Source organism: Bubalus bubalis, chromosome 15 (genome assembly GCF_019923935.1).
Source record: "Bubalus bubalis isolate 160015118507 breed Murrah chromosome 15, NDDB_SH_1, whole genome shotgun sequence".
NCBI classification, from domain to species: domain Eukaryota; kingdom Metazoa; phylum Chordata; class Mammalia; order Artiodactyla; family Bovidae; genus Bubalus; species Bubalus bubalis.
The window spans coordinates 67,051,203-67,070,042 of NC_059171.1; the positions used below are offsets into that span (position 1 = coordinate 67,051,203).

General features: G+C 41.4%; 1 protein-coding gene and 1 long non-coding RNA gene across 8 annotated transcripts; one reads left to right on the plus strand and one right to left on the minus strand.

Moving 5' to 3' along the window:
- Window positions 1–441: 441 nt before the first annotated feature.
- LOC123329499 lies at window positions 442–1,178 on the minus strand. The gene is made up of 2 exons (XR_006545038.1): window positions 1,039–1,178; window positions 442–752 (listed from the first exon to the last, which is right to left on the minus strand). It is a non-coding gene; the product is annotated as an uncharacterized LOC123329499 (long non-coding RNA).
- A 52-nt stretch (window positions 1,179–1,230) lies between these two features.
- On the plus strand, window positions 1,231–8,518 carry ZNF572 (zinc finger protein 572). Of its 7 annotated transcripts, none has more exons than XR_006545036.2 (4): window positions 1,300–3,660; window positions 4,338–6,690; window positions 7,895–7,968; window positions 8,473–8,518. XR_006545036.2 is itself a non-coding variant. In XM_006048345.4 (3 exons), the coding sequence occupies exons 2-3, from the start codon at window positions 3,582–3,584 to the stop codon at window positions 5,846–5,848; spliced, it is 1,590 nt and encodes a 529-aa protein (XP_006048407.2). In that variant the 5' UTR covers window positions 1,231–1,885; window positions 3,549–3,581; the 3' UTR covers window positions 5,849–8,518. The 7 variants fall into 7 exon arrangements, 2 of the variants coding, with proteins under 2 accessions (XP_006048407.2, XP_006048408.2); XR_006545037.2 differs by having other exon boundaries at window positions 4,338–6,071; XM_006048345.4 differs by having other exon boundaries at window positions 1,231–1,885; window positions 3,549–3,660; window positions 4,338–8,518.
- Window positions 8,519–18,840: the final 10,322 nt, after the last annotated feature.

Consider the following 18,840-nt stretch of genomic DNA (forward strand, 5'->3'; position numbering starts at 1 on the left):
CTGTTGTATAACAAGAATTTGTCTGGTCTTTGTCCCTGGGTCCTGGAAGTGAGGGGCTTCCCAGGTGGCTCAGTGGTGAAGAATCCACCTACCAATGAAAGAGACTCGGGAGACATGGGTTCAGTTCCTGGGTTGGGAAGGTACCCTGGAGAAGGAAATGGCACCCACTTCAATGTTCTTGCCTGGGAAATCCCATGGAGAGAGGAGCCTGGCGGGCTACCATCCACGGGGTTGCAGAGTCAGACATGACTGAGCACACGCGCACACACACAGGCTTGTGAAAGACAGGACTTACTAGAGTTGTTGGAGGACAGTGAGGAGAGTGCAGTGCCCCCTCAAATGAGTGTTTCTAGAAGAAAGCAGTGTCAAAACTCCTGAAAGAGGACTTGGGAACCAAAAAATACTCATGTGCTAAGAACGCAGAGGTCATTGATGATCTTAGTGATTTATTGTTTTTTACTACAGGAGAAATGAGTTAAAAGATGAGTTGGAAATGATAAAATGGAAACGTCAGGCGTTAAAAAATAAGAAAGAAAAACTGAAGGACTATTTGGGGATGGTGGTGGGAGAGTCAGGAGTTTAGTTGATAGTGTAAGGATCCCATGAAGGTAGGAAGGAAAGTGACCGGCAGTGGAGGGCTCCTTTAAAATGCGAAGGACCAATCCGCTGTTGTAATTGGAGGGAAGGAAGAGATGGTTGCAGCGCAGACTTAGATTGATGCGGGGAGATGAAGGGATTGATTTCTAGTTTCTCTGTAATGAAAGAGGAGAGTTTGTTTCACCAAATATTATTCGTAACGTTGCCTCTATAAAACATAAAACAACAACGTAAACTAGTTGTTTTATATGTGGATGGATGCCTTCGCGCCCTGTTTCATAGATGGCTAAATATATACCTCCCAGTTCACAGCGGTGGGAAACAGAGTCGGCGCTTAACAAATACTCGCTTCATTTTAATTCCAGTGATGATGAGAAATCTGATGATGCCCCGATGGCAAGGAAAAGTATCAGCTCCATCTGGTCCCCTATTATAAGGTACCTGATAAATGTGAGGGATGAGAATCAGAGTCGGCAAACGTGTCCACAAGGAAGAGGAATACCACCGGCACACTCCTTCTTGTCCGGGACCCTAAGGGTTAAGATCAACGAGAGCCAGCCACCACTGTTTTCTAGAGAGGCTCCATCAAGCCCACTGTGGGAGAAGAGGGAACTTCCTGTTTCTGACTTCCGGGTTTGAGAGGTTAGGACCTTAGGTTGGCGGGGTCAGAAGTAGAGTGGGCTCCTAATCCCAGGCCTGCTGGGTGTGCGGGGCGCCTTGTATGTAGCCCCCAGAACAGTGAGTTCCTCCTCGGGGAGGGGGACGGAGCCGAGGGTTTCGGACAAGAGGAGCGGAAGCTGCGTCGCCCAGGCTGCAATGTTCATCCTGCAAAGGACTGCCGCTGCTATGAAGGGCGAAGGCCCAGCATCTCCAGCAGCTCGGGCCACCGTGCCTCCCTCCCCTGAGACGTCCCTGGAAGGACCGTGTCGACTGGAGACGATCTGTTCCCCTGGGACTCACACGCAGTGTACCCGACCTGTGCTCCCAGCCGGCGCTTTTTAAAGCTAAGCTTCAGGAATTGCATTTTCTTTGGGAGTCAAGCCGAAGCACTGCCGCGTTCCTAATCACCTTTTTGCTCTAGGCAGTAAAAACAGCCTTTCTCTGTGGCGTGACATCTTAGGGACAGCCTTTTAATACCAACTGTGGCCTTAAGTTTGCTACCGTTTTGCTGAGCCAGTGTTCCTGAGGGCTCCTCTGTTACCAAAATTAATAAGTTTCTTAGCAGGGAAGATGGTAGCACGGGTATCTTACGTAGACTAATGCTTCTTTTGTAAGGACTGTGATAGAAGTATGTAACTCCGATGGTAAAACATATTATTCCATTTGAACAACTTTTTTTTTCGTTCAGGTGTATGCTTTTTTCCCTACACAAACATTGGACATACTTGTAATTTAGACAAGTTTCATGTATGTATATAGAAGGTGCTTAGAGAATACCAGCTTCTTTTGATATAAGGTCTGGGGATATAAATTGGTTTTCTAAAAATGCAGTCAATATAGGAATTCCCTAGCAGGCCAGTGATTAGGCCTTGGCAGTCTCATTGCAGGGCCTGGGGTTCAATCCCTGTTTGGAGAACTAAGATCCCTCAAAGGTTTGTGGTGCAGGCATTAGGGGAGGTGCTGGTGATGGAAGTCAATATATTACAAAATAAAAGGCCTGATCATTTGCTGGTTGGAATTATGCCCAGTTTCTGCTTTCTTCTCTAGTTGTTTACTATAATAGACAAGAGTATTAAATTCAGTGTCCACAAATTTGGGACTGAATCCTGCTCTACCATGTTCCGGTTGTGTGACCTTGGGAGAGTTTCTTAATGTCTGTTTTGTTCACCTATAACATGCTGGTACCTGTTTGTTTATACAAGGCTTTCCTGAGGGCTCAGTGGTAAAGAATCCACTTGCTAATGGAGGAGATGTGGGTTCTATCGCTGGGTTGGGAAGATCCCCTATAGAAGGAAATGGCAACCCACTCCAGTATTCTTGCTTGGGAAATTCCATGGGCAGAGGAGACTGGTGGGCTACAGTCCATGGGGTTGCAAAAGAGTTGGACATGACTTAGGAACAACAACAGCAATATTTTTATACACTTCAGGGAGCTCTTGAAAGAATTACATGAGAAATGTTATGTGTAAGGTATCTGGTTCACTGCATGACATAACAGGCAGTAACAGATTGAAAAGTATAAGTCTTTTATTTTCTATGTGTGTGCCTTCTTTTAAACTCTCATTTTTCTTGAATTGTGCTATTTTTTAATATCCTAAAATGGATGCCAAGTCCATATATAGTTGCCTTCCAGTCCCTCAAGTAGGTCAGGGGTTGTAATTGGGTCCAGAAGATAAAGCTTAGGCTGAAAGGGATTTTGTGATTATGATAGTAAGAGATAAGGAAGAGGTCCCTTGTTAGCCTCCCTTTTATATTTAGAGATTATTGGCTGTAATTCTTCTAGCTCTACTTTGTCTTAATTTATTGTTACTAGTCAAGTAAATCCTAACTTTTGTTTGAAATTAACTTCAAAGGTTTCATCCTTCTGTCAAGGACCCACTTATTCTTTGTAAATGAAACAGTTTCTCTTTAGCTGCTTTTTATACCTGCATATTGATTCGATGCCTTTTCCAAAAAACTACTTCAGTTTTTCAACCAAAAGTGTTTCTGAGTTCCAAGTGGACAGTATTAATATTTATTCTATTTTTAAACCTTGATCCTCAGACTTTATTGCAAAGGTTTAATTTTTAAATTATTTCCCTGGGAAAGGTAAATTGGATTAATGCTTAATCCTGAATAACTTGAATCTGAGGTTAGATTTTCTGAAAGGATTTTCAAAAGCACATGTTTCTTATATTCAGTATGGTCTGCAGAACATTAAATGCTTAACAGTTGTTGTGTTGCAATGGTTGGAAGGAAGGAAGGAGAAATGTTAACAAATGCCTTTAAACATAACTTGTTTCCTTCTACAGGATTTCTGATCCCTAATCTGACTGATCATTGTGATGGAACAAGAGCAAAAACTATTGGTCTCAGATTCTAATGGCTTCACAAAGGAGGAGAGTTTGAAAAGCGGTATTACAGGTGAGACATCAAGAAGATCTGAATCCTTTAGGAATTTGTTTTAAGACATGCTGTAGAATGTATAGAAAAATCAGGGCATTAGAATGAGAGACTTTGATTTCCCTGGTCTGTCACAAGCTATGAAAACTCTTTTAGCCTCAGTTTTCTCATCTTTAAGAAAAGTGAATGATAATATCTGTCTTGCATTTTTTTTTAAGATACTGAAACACTATATGCAAAACTACCATTCTTAATAAGTAGTGGGTATCATTGCTATTTCTTTGTTTGCTCAGATTTTAACTATTTTTTTTGTCTAGTTTTTACCTCAGATAGTGTTCTATTCACTTTCTCTCTTTAAAGTTTTCTAGAATAAAATTCATTGAACTTATTTTTATTAATATTTTGATATCCACCATGGCAATTGGTGAGAACTGACCAGACACTTCATTACTGTTGTTATAAATACGAAAAATTCACCTGCTTCTGATGAACACATTGAATAAAAGAAGTAAAACTAGCTATAAACCCTTTTTTCCCCCCCAACTAATAATTGTTTAATATTCTTCTGGAAACACTTTTAAAATCTAAAACATTTTACAAGGTTTGAGTTTGTTATTCCCTCTCTTCCCCTGTAATTCAGAATTTCTTCCCCATGGCAGAGACTAGGGAATGTTTAGAGTATTTATTTATTCCTGCAGGAGATGAAAGTAAGAATAATTTGAAAACTGTTCAGTTCAGTAACTCCAAGGCAGATAAAGAGAGAGCCTCAAAATGGTCTAGAAGTGATGGCCCAGAAAATTGTAAGGATGAAGACACAAAAGAAATACTGTTGACAGGGTCCCAAGGAGGTAAAACTGAATGTGCTGATTCCTGTGAGAATGATAGCAACTTGGAGAATCAGAGAAATTGTACAGAAAAAGAGGAGGAACAACCCAATCACTGGGGATGGAGCCCAGGAGACCATACCGGGCCTGCTGGCCAGCAGAACCCATCCTTTGGGGACAGACCCTACAAATGTTCTGAATGTTGGAAAAGCTTCAGTAATAGTTCTCATCTTCGAACTCACCAGAGGACCCACTCAGGAGAAAAACCTTACAGATGTTCTGAGTGTGGAAAGTGCTTCAGTAACAGCTCTCACTTGATTCAGCACCTGAGAACACACACAGGCGAGAAGCCCTACCAATGTGGTGAATGTGGGAAAAGCTTCAGCAACACTTCCCATCTTATTATCCATGAAAGAACTCACACGGGAGAGAAACCCTATAAATGTCCCGAGTGTGCGAAGAGTTTCAGCAGCAGCTCTCACCTTATTCAGCATCACCGATCGCATACAGGTGAAAAACCATATGAATGTCCGGTTTGTGGGAAATGCTTCAGCCATAGTTATGTGCTTGTAGAACATCAGAGGACCCACACTGGAGAAAAACCTTATAAGTGCCCCGACTGTGGGAAGAGTTTTAGTCAGAGCTCTAGTTTGATTCGTCACCAGCGGACACACACTGGTGAGAAGCCCTATAAATGTCCTGAATGTGGAAAAAGCTTTGGTTGTAATTCTACTCTAATCAAGCATCAGAGAATACATACAGGAGAAAAACCCTATCAGTGTATAGAATGTGGGAAGAATTTCAGTCGAAGTTCGAACCTGGTTACACATCAGAAAATGCACACAGATGACAAAACCTATCAAAGTTCTGAATATGAAGAAAGTTTGAGTCAGAACTATAGCCTGATAGAAGAATGCAGAATCCAGCCAGGAGAGAAGCCATATAAATGTTGTGAATGTGGAAAGAGTTTTGGCCTCAGCTCTCATCTCATAAGACATCAGAGAACGCATACAGGAGAAAAACCTTACAGATGTTCTGAGTGTTGGAAAACTTTTAGTCAGAGTTCCACCCTGGTGATTCACCAAAGGACACACACGGGAGAGAAACCTTATAAATGTCCTGACTGTGGTGAGTGCTTCAGTCAGAGCTTTAACCTTATCAGGCACCGTAGGACCCACATGGGGGAAAAACCTTACAAATGTACTGACTGTGAGAAATGCTTCAGCCGAAGTGCCTACCTCAGTCAGCATCGGAAAATTCATGTAGGAAAATCTTTTGAGTCTCCTGAAGTGGAAGATTTTCCTCATGAATGGACTTGGAAAAACTATTCTGAGGAAATAGCACTCATCCCTTCATTTTCAATCCCAAGTTCATCTCCCTCCTGAGTCCTAAAGTCTGTTTCTTTTTCTTTTTTTTATCAAAAATTACAATTAAGATGTTCTCAGATCACACTGTTGCAAAATTTGTTTGGTTTGTTTGCCAAAACATGTGGGAAAAGTCAACTTCCCAGCTTAAAGGTTGGGAAGACCCAGATTATCAGGTCACCAGATTTGCCCAGTGAGAGATACTGCCAGTGATGGAGAGAAAGAAGAATATTTTTTATTTAAGGTAAGACAGTAATAGTTTCAAAGGAAAACATGGAGAGAAATCCTGGGAGACTAAAGATGAGATTGTCATTGAATCTTATTTCCTGTTGCCTGACTGGGTGGTGACAGAGCATTGCTGTCCTACGGGTTTGCCCAGAGAGAGATTTTTTTGGAACAGATAATGTGATCTCCTGGCTGTTTTGTTGAGTCTTAAGGAAGAGAAGACTAATTTTTTTCAAATATGTTATTTGCTAAAAATTAGGTTTTAGAACTGCATTGTTCGGTGCAACAGCCACTAGCCATATGTGGATAGCTAAGTTTAAATTGATTAAGATGAAATTTAAAATTGAGTTCTTTAGTCATGTAAACCCCTTGCTGAATGCTCAGTAGCCACTGGGGGCTGCTGTTTTAAATATCACAAAAAATTCTTTCGAGATCATTATTCTTGATGGTTCTTGTAGGAAATGTGCTCTGGGGATTCTGTTCTCCAAGAGGAATTACAATATAGTCTAGGAGTAGATAGAGTTTTGAAGGCACTAGGTCTAACGGTTCACTGTTTTGATGATTGTATGTTTTAGATTCAACCATCTCAGTTATCTAGAGATATGATCCCATTGTCTTGGCCAAAGTCAGATTAAGAGGTAGGATTCATAATTCTGTTTTGAATTTTTCTGTCAAGTGGTCCTCTTCCCTCAGTTTTCCTATTATATAATTCTTCATCAGATCAAAGTCACTGGGTTCTTTTTCTATTAATTATCTCATTGGGTCTGAGCCAGTGTCCAGGGACAGCTTGCCAGTGGGGCCCCAGATACCTAAGTTCCAGCCTCGGCAGTTTGCTTTTGCCTCTTGACGTACATGGTGTGTGGATTCGGTAACCAAGACACTATTCTCCCTGTTCATTTGTTCAGTGGGAATGGCGTGTTGTAAAGGATTAAGATATTTCCTCTGTCCCCACCTCCGTTTTTTCCTGCCACTGTAAAAAGGTAGATGTGTATAGGAAGGTCAGGACTTGCCCAGGATTTCATCTTTTTTTTTTGTGAGTCAAAAATATATTTTTTGAAGAATAAGTAGCGATGTATATTAGGAATGTGGAGCCAGAAGGGGCCAGTTACAGCTGGGGCAGAGGGCTCTCTGTGGCTGGTGGGTAGCTGAAGTCCATGGGGATTTTCTTCCGTGACTGTGATGCACCTGGTACTGGCAAGGCAACTGTGTCTTTTTATATTGTTTGGGATTTAAAAATGAATCAAAGCTGATAGTTAATGGTATTCAAGAAGTCTTTGGGGGTGATTTTCTGCTTTCAGAAAGGGGGAAAACATTTTGAGCATCTTTGGCTTTAGTGTGACCTCTTACTCAAGCATCCTGTTACCTTTGTATGTTAGGCAGTGTTACCCCAATTGTCTTAAACTGTGGTATCTGAGGATAAGTGTTTACAGTATTCTTTTTTAATTTATTTGTTTTTTAATTGAAGGATAATTGGTTTACAGAATTTTGTTATTGTCTGTCAAACCTCAACATGAATCAGCCATAGGTATACATACAGTATTCTTTATCGCGGACAACTGAGAGTTTGATGTTTGATGAGAGTCTGATTAATGATCAGTTGCAAAGAAGTAGCTGTTGGGGTGGTTCACAATCGTGGAGCCCATTATGTGTAGCAAGTAACCACTCTGAACTTGGTTCCTCATCTGTAAAATAGAGATAATGTCTACATTGCACGGTTTTGGTAAGTGTAAAATGAATGTTTGCAAAGCAGCTAGCACAGTGCTTAAAATATAGGTCTAAATAAATGGTAATTAGTTATTATTAATTTAAACAAATTGAAAAATATCCTCCATACATTTTCAGAAGCAACAGTACAGTCCCAAACTTTCCTGCTTGTGGATTTTTTATGATCAACCTCAGGAACCCCAAGGAATAAGGTATTATAAAAGCACAAGATTAATGTGTTTTAAGTCTGCAGACTGTTGAAAGCACTTTTATTTGATTTGGCTTATTGAATTTTGTTGTTGTTCATGAAACAAAAGGACTAAGTTTAAGTCAAGAAAGAAGAAAACAGCAAGTTCAGTTAATTTGCATCTGAAGATTAACAACTGTGTAACTTGTGTCCTGTTACTGTCCCACACTGTTATGACTGCCCACAATTATACAGAACCTGCTTCACAAACCTTGGTGCCTGTAGAGGCACATATGTTCACATTTTAGATGGATTTAGATGGGCTTCATTAGTAATTTGGCAAGAATCTCTTTGAGTTGAAAATTCAGAAAACCGAAGAGAGATTTGTCACTTAACAATGGAGAATTTAATGTAGTCAGATGTAATCCTATTTGATGCCTTTGCCTCACTTTAATGAGTCAGCAAATAGGTTCTTTGTTTAGCTCCCCCCAAAGTAAATATTCTCTGTATTCTCTGTTTTTCTTGCCAGCACAAAGGATTCAGCACCTGAATAAATAAAGCATTCTTATTAACAAGTGATGTTTCATAGTTTCTTTTTAATTAAAGAGAAGACTACTTCCTGTATTCATTTTTTCCTACTCAAAGTAGGGGCTTAGATATTTTAGCCCTACAGTGGAATGGGGAAGTTCATGTTAATGCTTATATTCAGAGATGTAGCAGGGCACTCACTCCCCAGTTGCTTTATAGCCTACCAGAAATATGCAAGTGTAAATCTCTGTTATAGTACCTGAGATAAAAGTTTGCTTTCATTGTTCTAAGCCATTCAAGTTTAATCTACCAGATGGTCTTCTCCTTGATGCTGTAGAAGTTTCCTTACTGATGATGAGAAAGAGGATTACAGTCTATGTGCCAATTGCTCCTATACTTTAGTCCCCGCCTTTGCCAGTAATCATTGTAATGACAAACTCAGTACTTTTTATTCTGTATTTGAGTTTGTGTAATTCCTTTCAAGCAGCATAATCATTTGTTCAACAAAAATTTACCCAATACCTAATATGTGTTTATCAGAGGTCATATAGCAGTGGGAAGCAAAGGTAAGGATAGATTAATAGAAGGAAAATGTACAGCCCTTTGGATAACTCCTTTCTCCTTGGCAGTTCTTTATGCTTATTATGTTGACCCATCATCAGATTTAATAATTGGATAGTCTGATGACCTTGAGATAACTATAGATCAAAGTGGGTTAGATTTGCTCTGAAAATACAAGCTTGGTGAAGTTGGACACAATACTTGTTTTGCACGTAGTAGTGCTTATTACTGAGTAGTTGTCATGTGCTTTTATGTTTTATGCTAATGTCCTAGAGTATGTCCTTACAGGATACGTGTTTCTACTAGACTGAATTCCTTGAATCAGAGAATGGATTTCATTTTTGTAATCCTAAAGCCTGACACAAAACCTGGCATGTGAAGTGTTTATTGATTGGTTTTGGTTGAGGGATAAAGCTCAACCAAACCTTTACCAATGGACAGAGTCTACTGAGTTAGGCTGTACGTGCTCAGCATGCCCCTCGTCCCTTTAACACCATTGCTTATCCAGTCCACAGAAGCTGGGCTGGCTTGGAAATGAAAGTGACTGCCTTGGGAGGCTGGGTCTGTCATCACGCTAACCTAAAATGTCCCAATCATTCAGAATCCTGTAAGACCTTGGGCTTCTGATTCATACTGTCTAGGAGAGGTTTACAGAGAAGGCGATAGCACCCCACTCCAGTACTCTTGCCTGGAAAATCCTATGGACAGAGGAGCCTGGTAGGCTGCAGTCCATGGGGTTGTGAAGAGTCGGACACGACTTCACTTTCACTTTCACTTTTCACTTTTATGCATTGGAGAAGGAAATGGCAACCCACTCCAGTGATATTGCCTAGAGAATCCCAGGGACGGGGGAGCCTGGTGGGCTGCCATCTGTGGGGTCGCACAGAGTTGGACACGACTGAAGTGACTTAGCAGGAGAGGTTTAAAGTTTGTTTCAACTTCATGTTTCAGTTACTTACTATCTTTGTACTATCTTTACCTGTAAGACATGGTAAGCAGTGAATGAGGTGAGGTACATGGCATATCATGAATGTTAAGGACATGATGTTTTCCTTTCCTGATCACCCTTATTTGCTCATAATTCTGTCAGGTATAGGCTCTGATCATGGAAATGTTTAATCATTTCTTGGATTGACTGTTTCTGGTTTCTAAAATAAAGATATTAAGAACATTTAGTTCATGGGTTTGTTACAAGGATCTGAGATAAAGGATGTAATACGCTTGGTGGTGGTTTAGTTGCTAAGTCATGTCCAACTCATGTGACCCCCTGGACTGTAGCCAGCCAGGCTCCTCTGTCCATGACATTTCCCAGCTAAGAATACTGGAGTGGGTTGCCATTTCCTTCTTAGCATTGCTGATACCTAGTAATCACTCAACATTAGCTGTTGTTACCTTCATGAAGTGGCTCGAGACCACCATGAGTCTTTGGATTATCTTTGAAGGATTATCTCAGAGACATGGGTGTCCCCTCAAGCCAGTAAAATGGTGCAGTCCTTTTGGTTTTGTTTACACAATGAACATGAGGGGGCAAAACTGGGATTGTATATAGTAAGCTGAGTATGTAGGCTAATAAAGTAGCACATCATTATTATCAGTTCAGTTCAGTTCAGTTGCTCTTCGTGTCTTAACTCTTTGCGACCCCATGGACTGCAGCATGCCAGGCTTCCCTGTCCATCATCAACTCCCAGAGCCTATTCAAACTCATGTCCATTGAGCTGGTGATGCCATCCAACTATTTCATCCTCTGTTGTCTCCTTCTCTTTCCTTCAGTCTTTCCCAGCATTGGGGTCTTTTCAAATGAGTCAGTTCTTCCCATGAGGTGGCCAAAGAATTGGAGTTTCAGCTTCAGCATCAGTCCTTCCAATGAATATTCAGGACCGATTTCCTTTAGGATGGACTTGTTGGATCTCCTTGCAGTCCAAGGGACTAAAGAGTCTTTTCCAACACCATAGTTCAAAAGCATCAATTCTTTGGTGCTCAGCTTTCTTTATAGTCCAACTCTCACATCCATACATGACTTTTGGAAAAGCCATAGCATTGACTAGATGGACCTTTGTCGGCAAAGTAATGTCTCTGCTTTTTAATATGCTGTCTAGGTTGGTTATACCTTTTCTTCCAAGGAGCAAGCGTCTTTTAATTTCATGGCTGCAGTCACCATCTGCAGTGATTTCAGAGCCCAAGAGAATAAAGTCTGTTACTGTTTCCACTGTTTCCCCATCTATTTGCCATGAAGTGATGGGACCAGATGCTATGATCTTCGTTTTCTGAATGTTGAGTTTTAAGCCAGCTTTCCACTCTCCTCTTTCACTGTCATCAAGAGGCTCTTCAGTTCTTCTTTGCTTTTGGCCATAAGGGTGGTGTCATCTGCGTATTGATGTTATTGATATTTCTCATGGCAATCTTGATTCTAGCTTCTGCTTAATCCAGCCCAGCATTTCTCATGATGTACTCTGCATATTAGTTAAATAAGCAGGGTGAAAATATACAGCCTTGACATACTCCTTTTCCTATTTGGAACCAGTCTGTTGTTCCATGTCCAGTTCTGATTTTTCTTGACCTACATACAGATTTCTTAGGAGGCAGGTCAGGTGGTCTGGTATTCCCATCTCTTTCAGAATTTTCCACAGTTTGTTGTGATCCACACAGTCAAAGGCTTTGTCATAGTCAATAAAGCATTAGTAGATGTTTTTCTGGAACTCTCTTGCTTTCTCAATGATCCAGCAGATGTTGGCAATTTGATCTCTGGTTCCTCTGCCTTTTCTAAATCTGGCTTGAACATCTGGAAGTTCAGGGTTCATGTACTGTTGAAGCCTGGCTTGGAGAATTTTGAGCATTACTTTGCTAGCGTGTAAGATGAGTGCAATTGTGTGGTAGTTTGAGCATTCTTTGGCATTGCCTTTCTTTGGGATTGGAATGATAACTGACCTTTTCCAGTCCTGTGGCCACTGCTGAGTTTTCCAAGTTTGCTGGCATATTAAGTGCAGCACTTTCACAGCATCATCTTTTAGGATTTGAAATACCTCAGCTGGAATTCCATCACCTCCACTACCTTTGTTCACAGTGATGCTTCCTAAGGCCCACTTGACTTCACATTCCAGGATGTCTGGCTGTAGGTGAGTGATCACACCATCGTGGTTATCTGGGTCATCAAGATCTTTTTTGTATAGTTCTTCTGTGTATTCTTGCCACCTCTTCTTAATATCTTCTGCTTCTGTTAGGTCCGTACCATTTCTGTCCTTTATTGAGTCCATCTTTGCATGAAATGTTCCCTTGGTATCTCTAATTTTCTTGAAGAGTTCTCTAGTCTTTCCCATTCTGTTGTTTTCCTCTGTTTCTTTGCATTGATCACTGAGAAAGGCTTTCTTATCTCTCCTTGCTATTCTTTGGAACTCTGCATTCAAATGGGTTTATCTTTCCTTTTCTCCTTTGCCTTTTTTATCTTTTTTTTTCTTCAGCTATTTGTAAGGCATCCTCAGACCTCCTCCTCCTCCTTTGCCTTTTTGCATTTCTTTTTCTTGGGGATGGTCTTGACCACTGCCTCCTGTACATTGTCTTGAACCTCTGTCCATAGTTCTTCAGGCACTCTATCAGATCTACCCTTGAATTTATTTTTCACTTCCACTGTATAATCGTAAGGGATTTGATTTAGGTCATACCTGAATGGTCTAGTGGTTTTCCCTACTTTCTTCAATTTAAGTCTGAATTTGGCAATAAGGGAGTTCATGATCTGAGTCACAGTCAACTCCCAGTCTTGTTTTTGCTGACTCTATAGAACTTCTCCATCTTTGGCTGCAAAACAATATCAATCTGATTTTGTTATTGGCCATCTGGTGATGTCTATGTGTAGAGTCTTCTCTTGTGTTTTTGGAAGAGGGTGTTTGCTATGACCAGTGTGTTCTCTTGGCAAAACTCTGTTAGCCTTTGACGTGCTTCATTTTGTACTCCAAGGCCAAATTTGCCTGTTACTCCAGGTATCTCTTGACTTCCTACTTTTGCATTCTGGTCCCCTATAATGAAAAGGACATCTTTTTTGGTGTTCGTTCTAGAAGGTCTTGTAGGTCTTCATGGAACCGTTTAACTTCAGCTTCTTCAGCATTACTGGTCAGGGCATAGACTTGGATTACTGTGGTAATGAATGGTTTGCCTTTGAAATGAACAGAAATCATTCTGTCATTTCTGATATTGCATCCAAGTATTGCATTTCGGACTCTCTTGCTGACTGTGATGGCTACTCCATTTCCTCTAAGGGATTCTTGCCCACAGCAGTAGATATAATGATCATCTGAGTTAAATTCACCCATTCCAGTCCATTTTAGTTCGCTGATTCCTAAAATGTCAATGATTCATAAAACTCTTGCCATCTCCTGTTTGACCACTTCCAATTGGCCTTGATTCATGGACCTACCATTTCACGTTCCTATGCAGTATTGCTCTTTACAGCATCAGACTTTACTTTCATCACCAATTACATCCACAACTGGGTGTTTTGCTTTGGCTCTGTTTCTTCATTCTTACTGGAATTATTTCTCCATTGATCTCCAGTAGCATATTGGGCACCTACCAACCTGAGGAGTTCATCTTTCAGTGCCCTATCTTTTTGCCTTTCCATACTGTACATGGGGTTCTCAAGGCAAGAATACTGAAGTGGTTTGCCATTCCCTTCTCCAGTGGACCACGTTTTGTCAGAACTCTGTTGACTAAAAAAGAAGTACAATTTGAGAGTTGTGAGTTAAGTTTTATTTGGGGCAAAATGAGGACTGCAGCTTGGGAGGCAGCATCTTAGCTAGCTCTGAGAGACTGTTCCAAAGTGGCAGTGGGGGGAAAGTCAATATATAAGGTTTTGGTGAAGGAGGAATTCAGTACCATGAAGCACTCAATTTATAAAAGGTTTTTTGTTAGTCATGAGGGTCTGATGTCACCAGTAAGGGATTTTAATGCTTCTCTTGATATGAAGAGATGCAAGGATTGAGATAATAAAATCTGTTCCCCAAAACTATCTAAAGACCTGTCCCACCAGATTCCCTAGCGCATATAGTGCCTCACGCCACCCTGAACTCCCTCAGGGATTGTTGAAGGTCACCAGCTGTAGCAACATGGTGCCTCCATAGAGGCAGATGGCAAATGCCTTTGTTGTTCAGTCATTGGCAGTGCTCTACAGTTCAGTTCAGTCCCTTAGTCGTGTCCGACTCTGCGACCCCATGAATCGCAGCACGCCAGGCCTCCCTGTCCATCACCAACTCCCAGAGTTCACTCAGACTCACGTCCATTGAGTCAGTGATGCCATCCAGCCATCTCATCCTCTTTCGTCCCCTTCTCCTCCTGCCCCCAATCCCTCCCAGCATCAGGGTCTTTTCCAATGAGTCAACTCTTCGCATGAGGTGGCCAAAGTACTGGAGCTTCAGCTTTAGCATCATTCCTTCCAAAGAACACCCAGGATTGATCTCCTTCAGAATGGACTGGTTGGATCTCCTTGCAGTCCAAGGGACTCTCAAGAGTATTTCCAACACCACAGTTCAAAAGCATCAATTCTTTGGCACTCAGCTTTCTTCATAGTCCAACTCTCACATCCATACATGACCCCTGGAAAAACCATAGCCTTGACTAGATGGACCTTTGTTGGCAAAGTAATGTCTCTGCTTTTGAATATGCTATCTAGGTTGGTCATAGCTTTCCTTCCAAGGAGTAAGCGTCTTGTAATTTCATGGCTGCAGTCACCATCTGCAGTGATTTTGGAGCCCCCAAAAATAAAGGCTGACACTGTTTCCACTGTTTCCCCATCTATTTGCCATGAAGTGATGGGACCAGAAGCCATGATCTTCGTTTTCTGAATGTTGAGCTTTAAGCCAACTTTTTCACTCTCCTCTTTCACTTTCATCAAGAGGCTTTTGAGTTCCTCTTCACTTTCTGCCATAAGGGTGGTGTCATCTGCATATCTGAGGTTATTGATAGTTCTCCCCGTTGATTCCAGCTTGTGCTTCTTCCAGCCCAGCGTTTCTCTTGATGTACTCCGCATAGAAGTTAAATAAGCAGGGTGACAATATACAGCCTTGACATACTCCTTTTCCTATTTGGAACCAGTCTATTGTTCCATGTCCAGTTCTAACTGTTGCTTCCTGACCTGTATACAGGTTTCTCAAGAGGCAGGTCAGGTGGTCAGGTATTCCCATCTCTTTCAGAATTTTCCACAGTTTATTGTGATCCACACAGTTAAAGGCTTTGGCATAGTCAATAAGCAGAAATAGATGTTTTTCTGGAACTCTTTTGCTTTTTCCATGATCCAGCGGATGTTGGCAATTTGATCTCTGGTTCCTCTGCCTTTTCTAAATCTGGCTTGAACATCTGGAAGTTCAGGGTTCACGTATTGCTGAAACCTGGCTTGGAGAATTTTGAGCATTACTTTGCTAGCGTGTGAGATGAGTACAATTGTGCAGTAGTTTGAGCATTCTTTGGCATTGCCTTTCTTTGGGATTGGAATGATAACTAACCTTTGCCAGTCCTGTGGCCACGGCTGAGTTTTCCAAATTTGCTGGCATATTGAGTGCAGCACTTAACACAGCATCATCTTTCAGGATTTGAAATAGCTCCACTGGAATGCCATCACCTGCACTAGCTTTGTAGTGATGCTTCCTAAGGCCCACATGACTTCACATTCCAGGATGTCTGGCTGTAGGTGAGTGATCACACCATCGTGATTATCTGGGTCGTGAAGATCTTTTTTATGCAGTTCTTCTGTGTATTCTTGCCACCACTTCTTAATATCTTCTGCTTCTGTTAGGTCCGTACCATTTCTGTCCTTTATTGAGTCCATCTTTGCATGACATTTTTCCTTGGTATCTCTAATTTTCTTGAAGAGTTCTTTAGTCTTTCCCATTCTGTTGTTTTCCTCTATTTCTTTGCATTGATTGCTGAGGAAGGCTTTCTTATCTCTCCTTGCAATTCTTTGGAACTCTGCATTCAGATGCTTTATCTTTTCTTTTCTCCATTTTGCTTCTCTTCACAGCTGTTTGTAAGGCCTCCTCAGACAGTCATTTTGCTTTTTTGCATTTCTTTTCCATGGGGATGCTCTTGATCCCTGTCTCCTGTACAATGTCATGAACCTCCTTCTATAGTTCAAAGGGGCAATGCTCTTGGTAAGTGCCAATTTTTAGTTGACATCTCCATCATGACCCATCTGTCTCAGGTGGCCCTACATGGCATGGCTTTGCTTCATTGAGTTAGACATGGCTGTGGTCCTTATGATCAGATTGGGGGCACTGAGTACAGCAGTCCATGCATGGGAACTTTTGAAGGAGGTCACCGCTATCTTTATTGCCTCCACCATTGTTTGGCTTCAGGTCAAAAAACAGGGAGGGAACATATCCCCGCCCATCAACAGAAAACTGGATTAAAGATTTACTGAGCATGACCCCGCCCATCAGAACAAGACCCAGTTTTCCCTTCAGACAGTCTCTCCCATCAGGAAGCTTCTATAAGCTTCTTGCCTGATAGTTCAGTTGATAAAGAATCCACCTGCAATGCAGGAGTCCCCAGTTCAATTCCTAGGTCGGGAAGATCCCCTGGAGAAGGGATAGGCTACCCACTCCAGTATTCTTGGGCTTCCCTTGTGGTTCAGTTGGTAAAGAATCCGCCTACAATGCAGGAGATCCTAGTTCAATTCCTAGGTCGGGAAGATCCCCTGGAGAAGGGATAGGCTACTCACTCCAGTATTCTTGGGCTTCCCTTGTGGTTCAGCTGGTAAAGAATCCACCTGCAATGTGGGAGACCTGGGTTCTATCCCTGGGCTGGGAACATCCCCTGGAGAAGGGAACGGCTACCCACTCCAGTATTCTGGCCTGGAGAATTCCATGGATTATACAGTCCATGGGGTCTCAAAGAGTTGGACACGACTGAGTGACTTTCCATAAGCCTCTTATCCTTCTCCATCATTCTTATAATACGGCAGATACTTGGGCAACTGCTGCCTTTTCTGTTTAAAAATTATCCTTCCTTTCACTCCCCTATCTCTTTCACTTCATCTTTGTTCTCTTTTACCTTTCTCTGGCCCTAATCTCTCCTGCCTTGTCCATCCATATTCTAACTCAAATTTAGGCTTTTTCCTGCCCTTTATTTTATTCCCCTTCCTTTTTCCTCCTTCCCTTCCTAGTGAAGTAGAAATCAAGTCAAGGCTAAGGGTGGTCGAAATGTTTGGTTATAAAGATAACAGATGGAAACAGAATCTTGGTAATTGTGACATTGTGGACATGTAGTCACTTACAAACAGAGGCAGCTTATGGGTTCCAAGACAGCTAAGTTGCTGATCTAATATTGCTTGACTGGTAAAATCAGTAGATATTCTAGGATTTGACACAGTGAAGGATTAAGTGGAAGCCTTGGGTGCACAGTGATCATGATTAATTTTGACCCATGCTAAGTCATACAAATATATGGTTAAAGAATATTTTATTAGCTGATGAGACTGGCAAACACTGATTAAAAAAAATTCCTTTTAAAAAATAGCTTACCTTCTGATCATTAAATTAATACTTGCTAATTGTAAAATATATAAAGAACTATGGGCTTCCCTTGTAGCTCAGTCAGTAAAGAATCTGCCTGCAATGCAGGAGACTGGGGTTCATCTCCTGGGTTGGGAAGATTCCCTGGAGAAAGGAAATGGCAACCCACTCCAGTATTCTTGCCTGGAAAATCCCATGGACAGAGGAGCCTGGCTGGCTACAGTCCATGAAGCCACAAGAGTTGGACATGACTTAGTGACTAACCCACCACCATGAAGTAGGAATGTGCAGTATAGGGAATAAAGTCAGTAACATTGTAGTCACTTTGTATGGTGACTGATGGTAACTAGCCCTATGGTGATTGTTCCGTTGTAGGTTGTACACCTGAAGCTAATATTATATGTGAATTATAATTCAATAATAAAAAAGAACTATCCGAATTTTCCCTTGTGCAGCCCTAGGCACAATTTCAGCACTTGTTACTAGAAGCTGTTCTAAGAAGGAAAGTGAAAGTGAAAGTGAAGTCACTCAGTTGTGTCTGACTCTTTGCGACCCCACAGACTGTAGCCTACCATAGACTCTAGCCTACCATAGACTCTAGCCTACAGGCTTCTCCATCCATAAGGAAGGGCCCAAAGCCTGGAAGTAAGTCCTAAGAGGAAGAATGGTTGACGAAAGGGCTAGCTCAGTTAGTTCCCTATTTTCCCCCGATTCAGAAAATGAAGTGCATTCCAGATCCAGTATGTTAAGGTCAATTCAGTTTCGGCACATTGATGAGGATCCCTTTGTTTCTAAAATTGATATTGAGGAAAAAGCAGAATGGAGGCTCATGAAGATACAAGTCAGACTGTTCAGAAGAATAGACTCCTCATTTTACCATCCTACTGCTATCAACCAATCAGTGAAACACTTGTATTGTCCACTGCAGGCATTAGTATTTTACTAAGAGAAGAAAGGAAAAAAAAAAAAGAGTGAGAAAAGGAGAAAAGAAATGTAAGGTGTGGTTATTGCCACTTACGGTTAGAGGTCAACCATTCTTTCTTATGTTTATTTGGCTGTGTCAAGTATAAATTGTGGCATGAGGGATCTTCATAGCATCATGGGCGATCTTTCCTTGTGTCACATGGGCTTAGTTGCTCCACAGCATGTGGGATCTTAGTCTCTGGAGCAGAAATCAAACCCACGTCCCCTGCACTGCATGGTGGATTCTCCACTGGATCACCAGGGAAATCCCATTCTTACTAACTTTCAAACTTCAGCTTAAAAGTAACTTCTGTCAAACCTTCCTTGACCCCTAGGTTAGTTTATATCTTCTT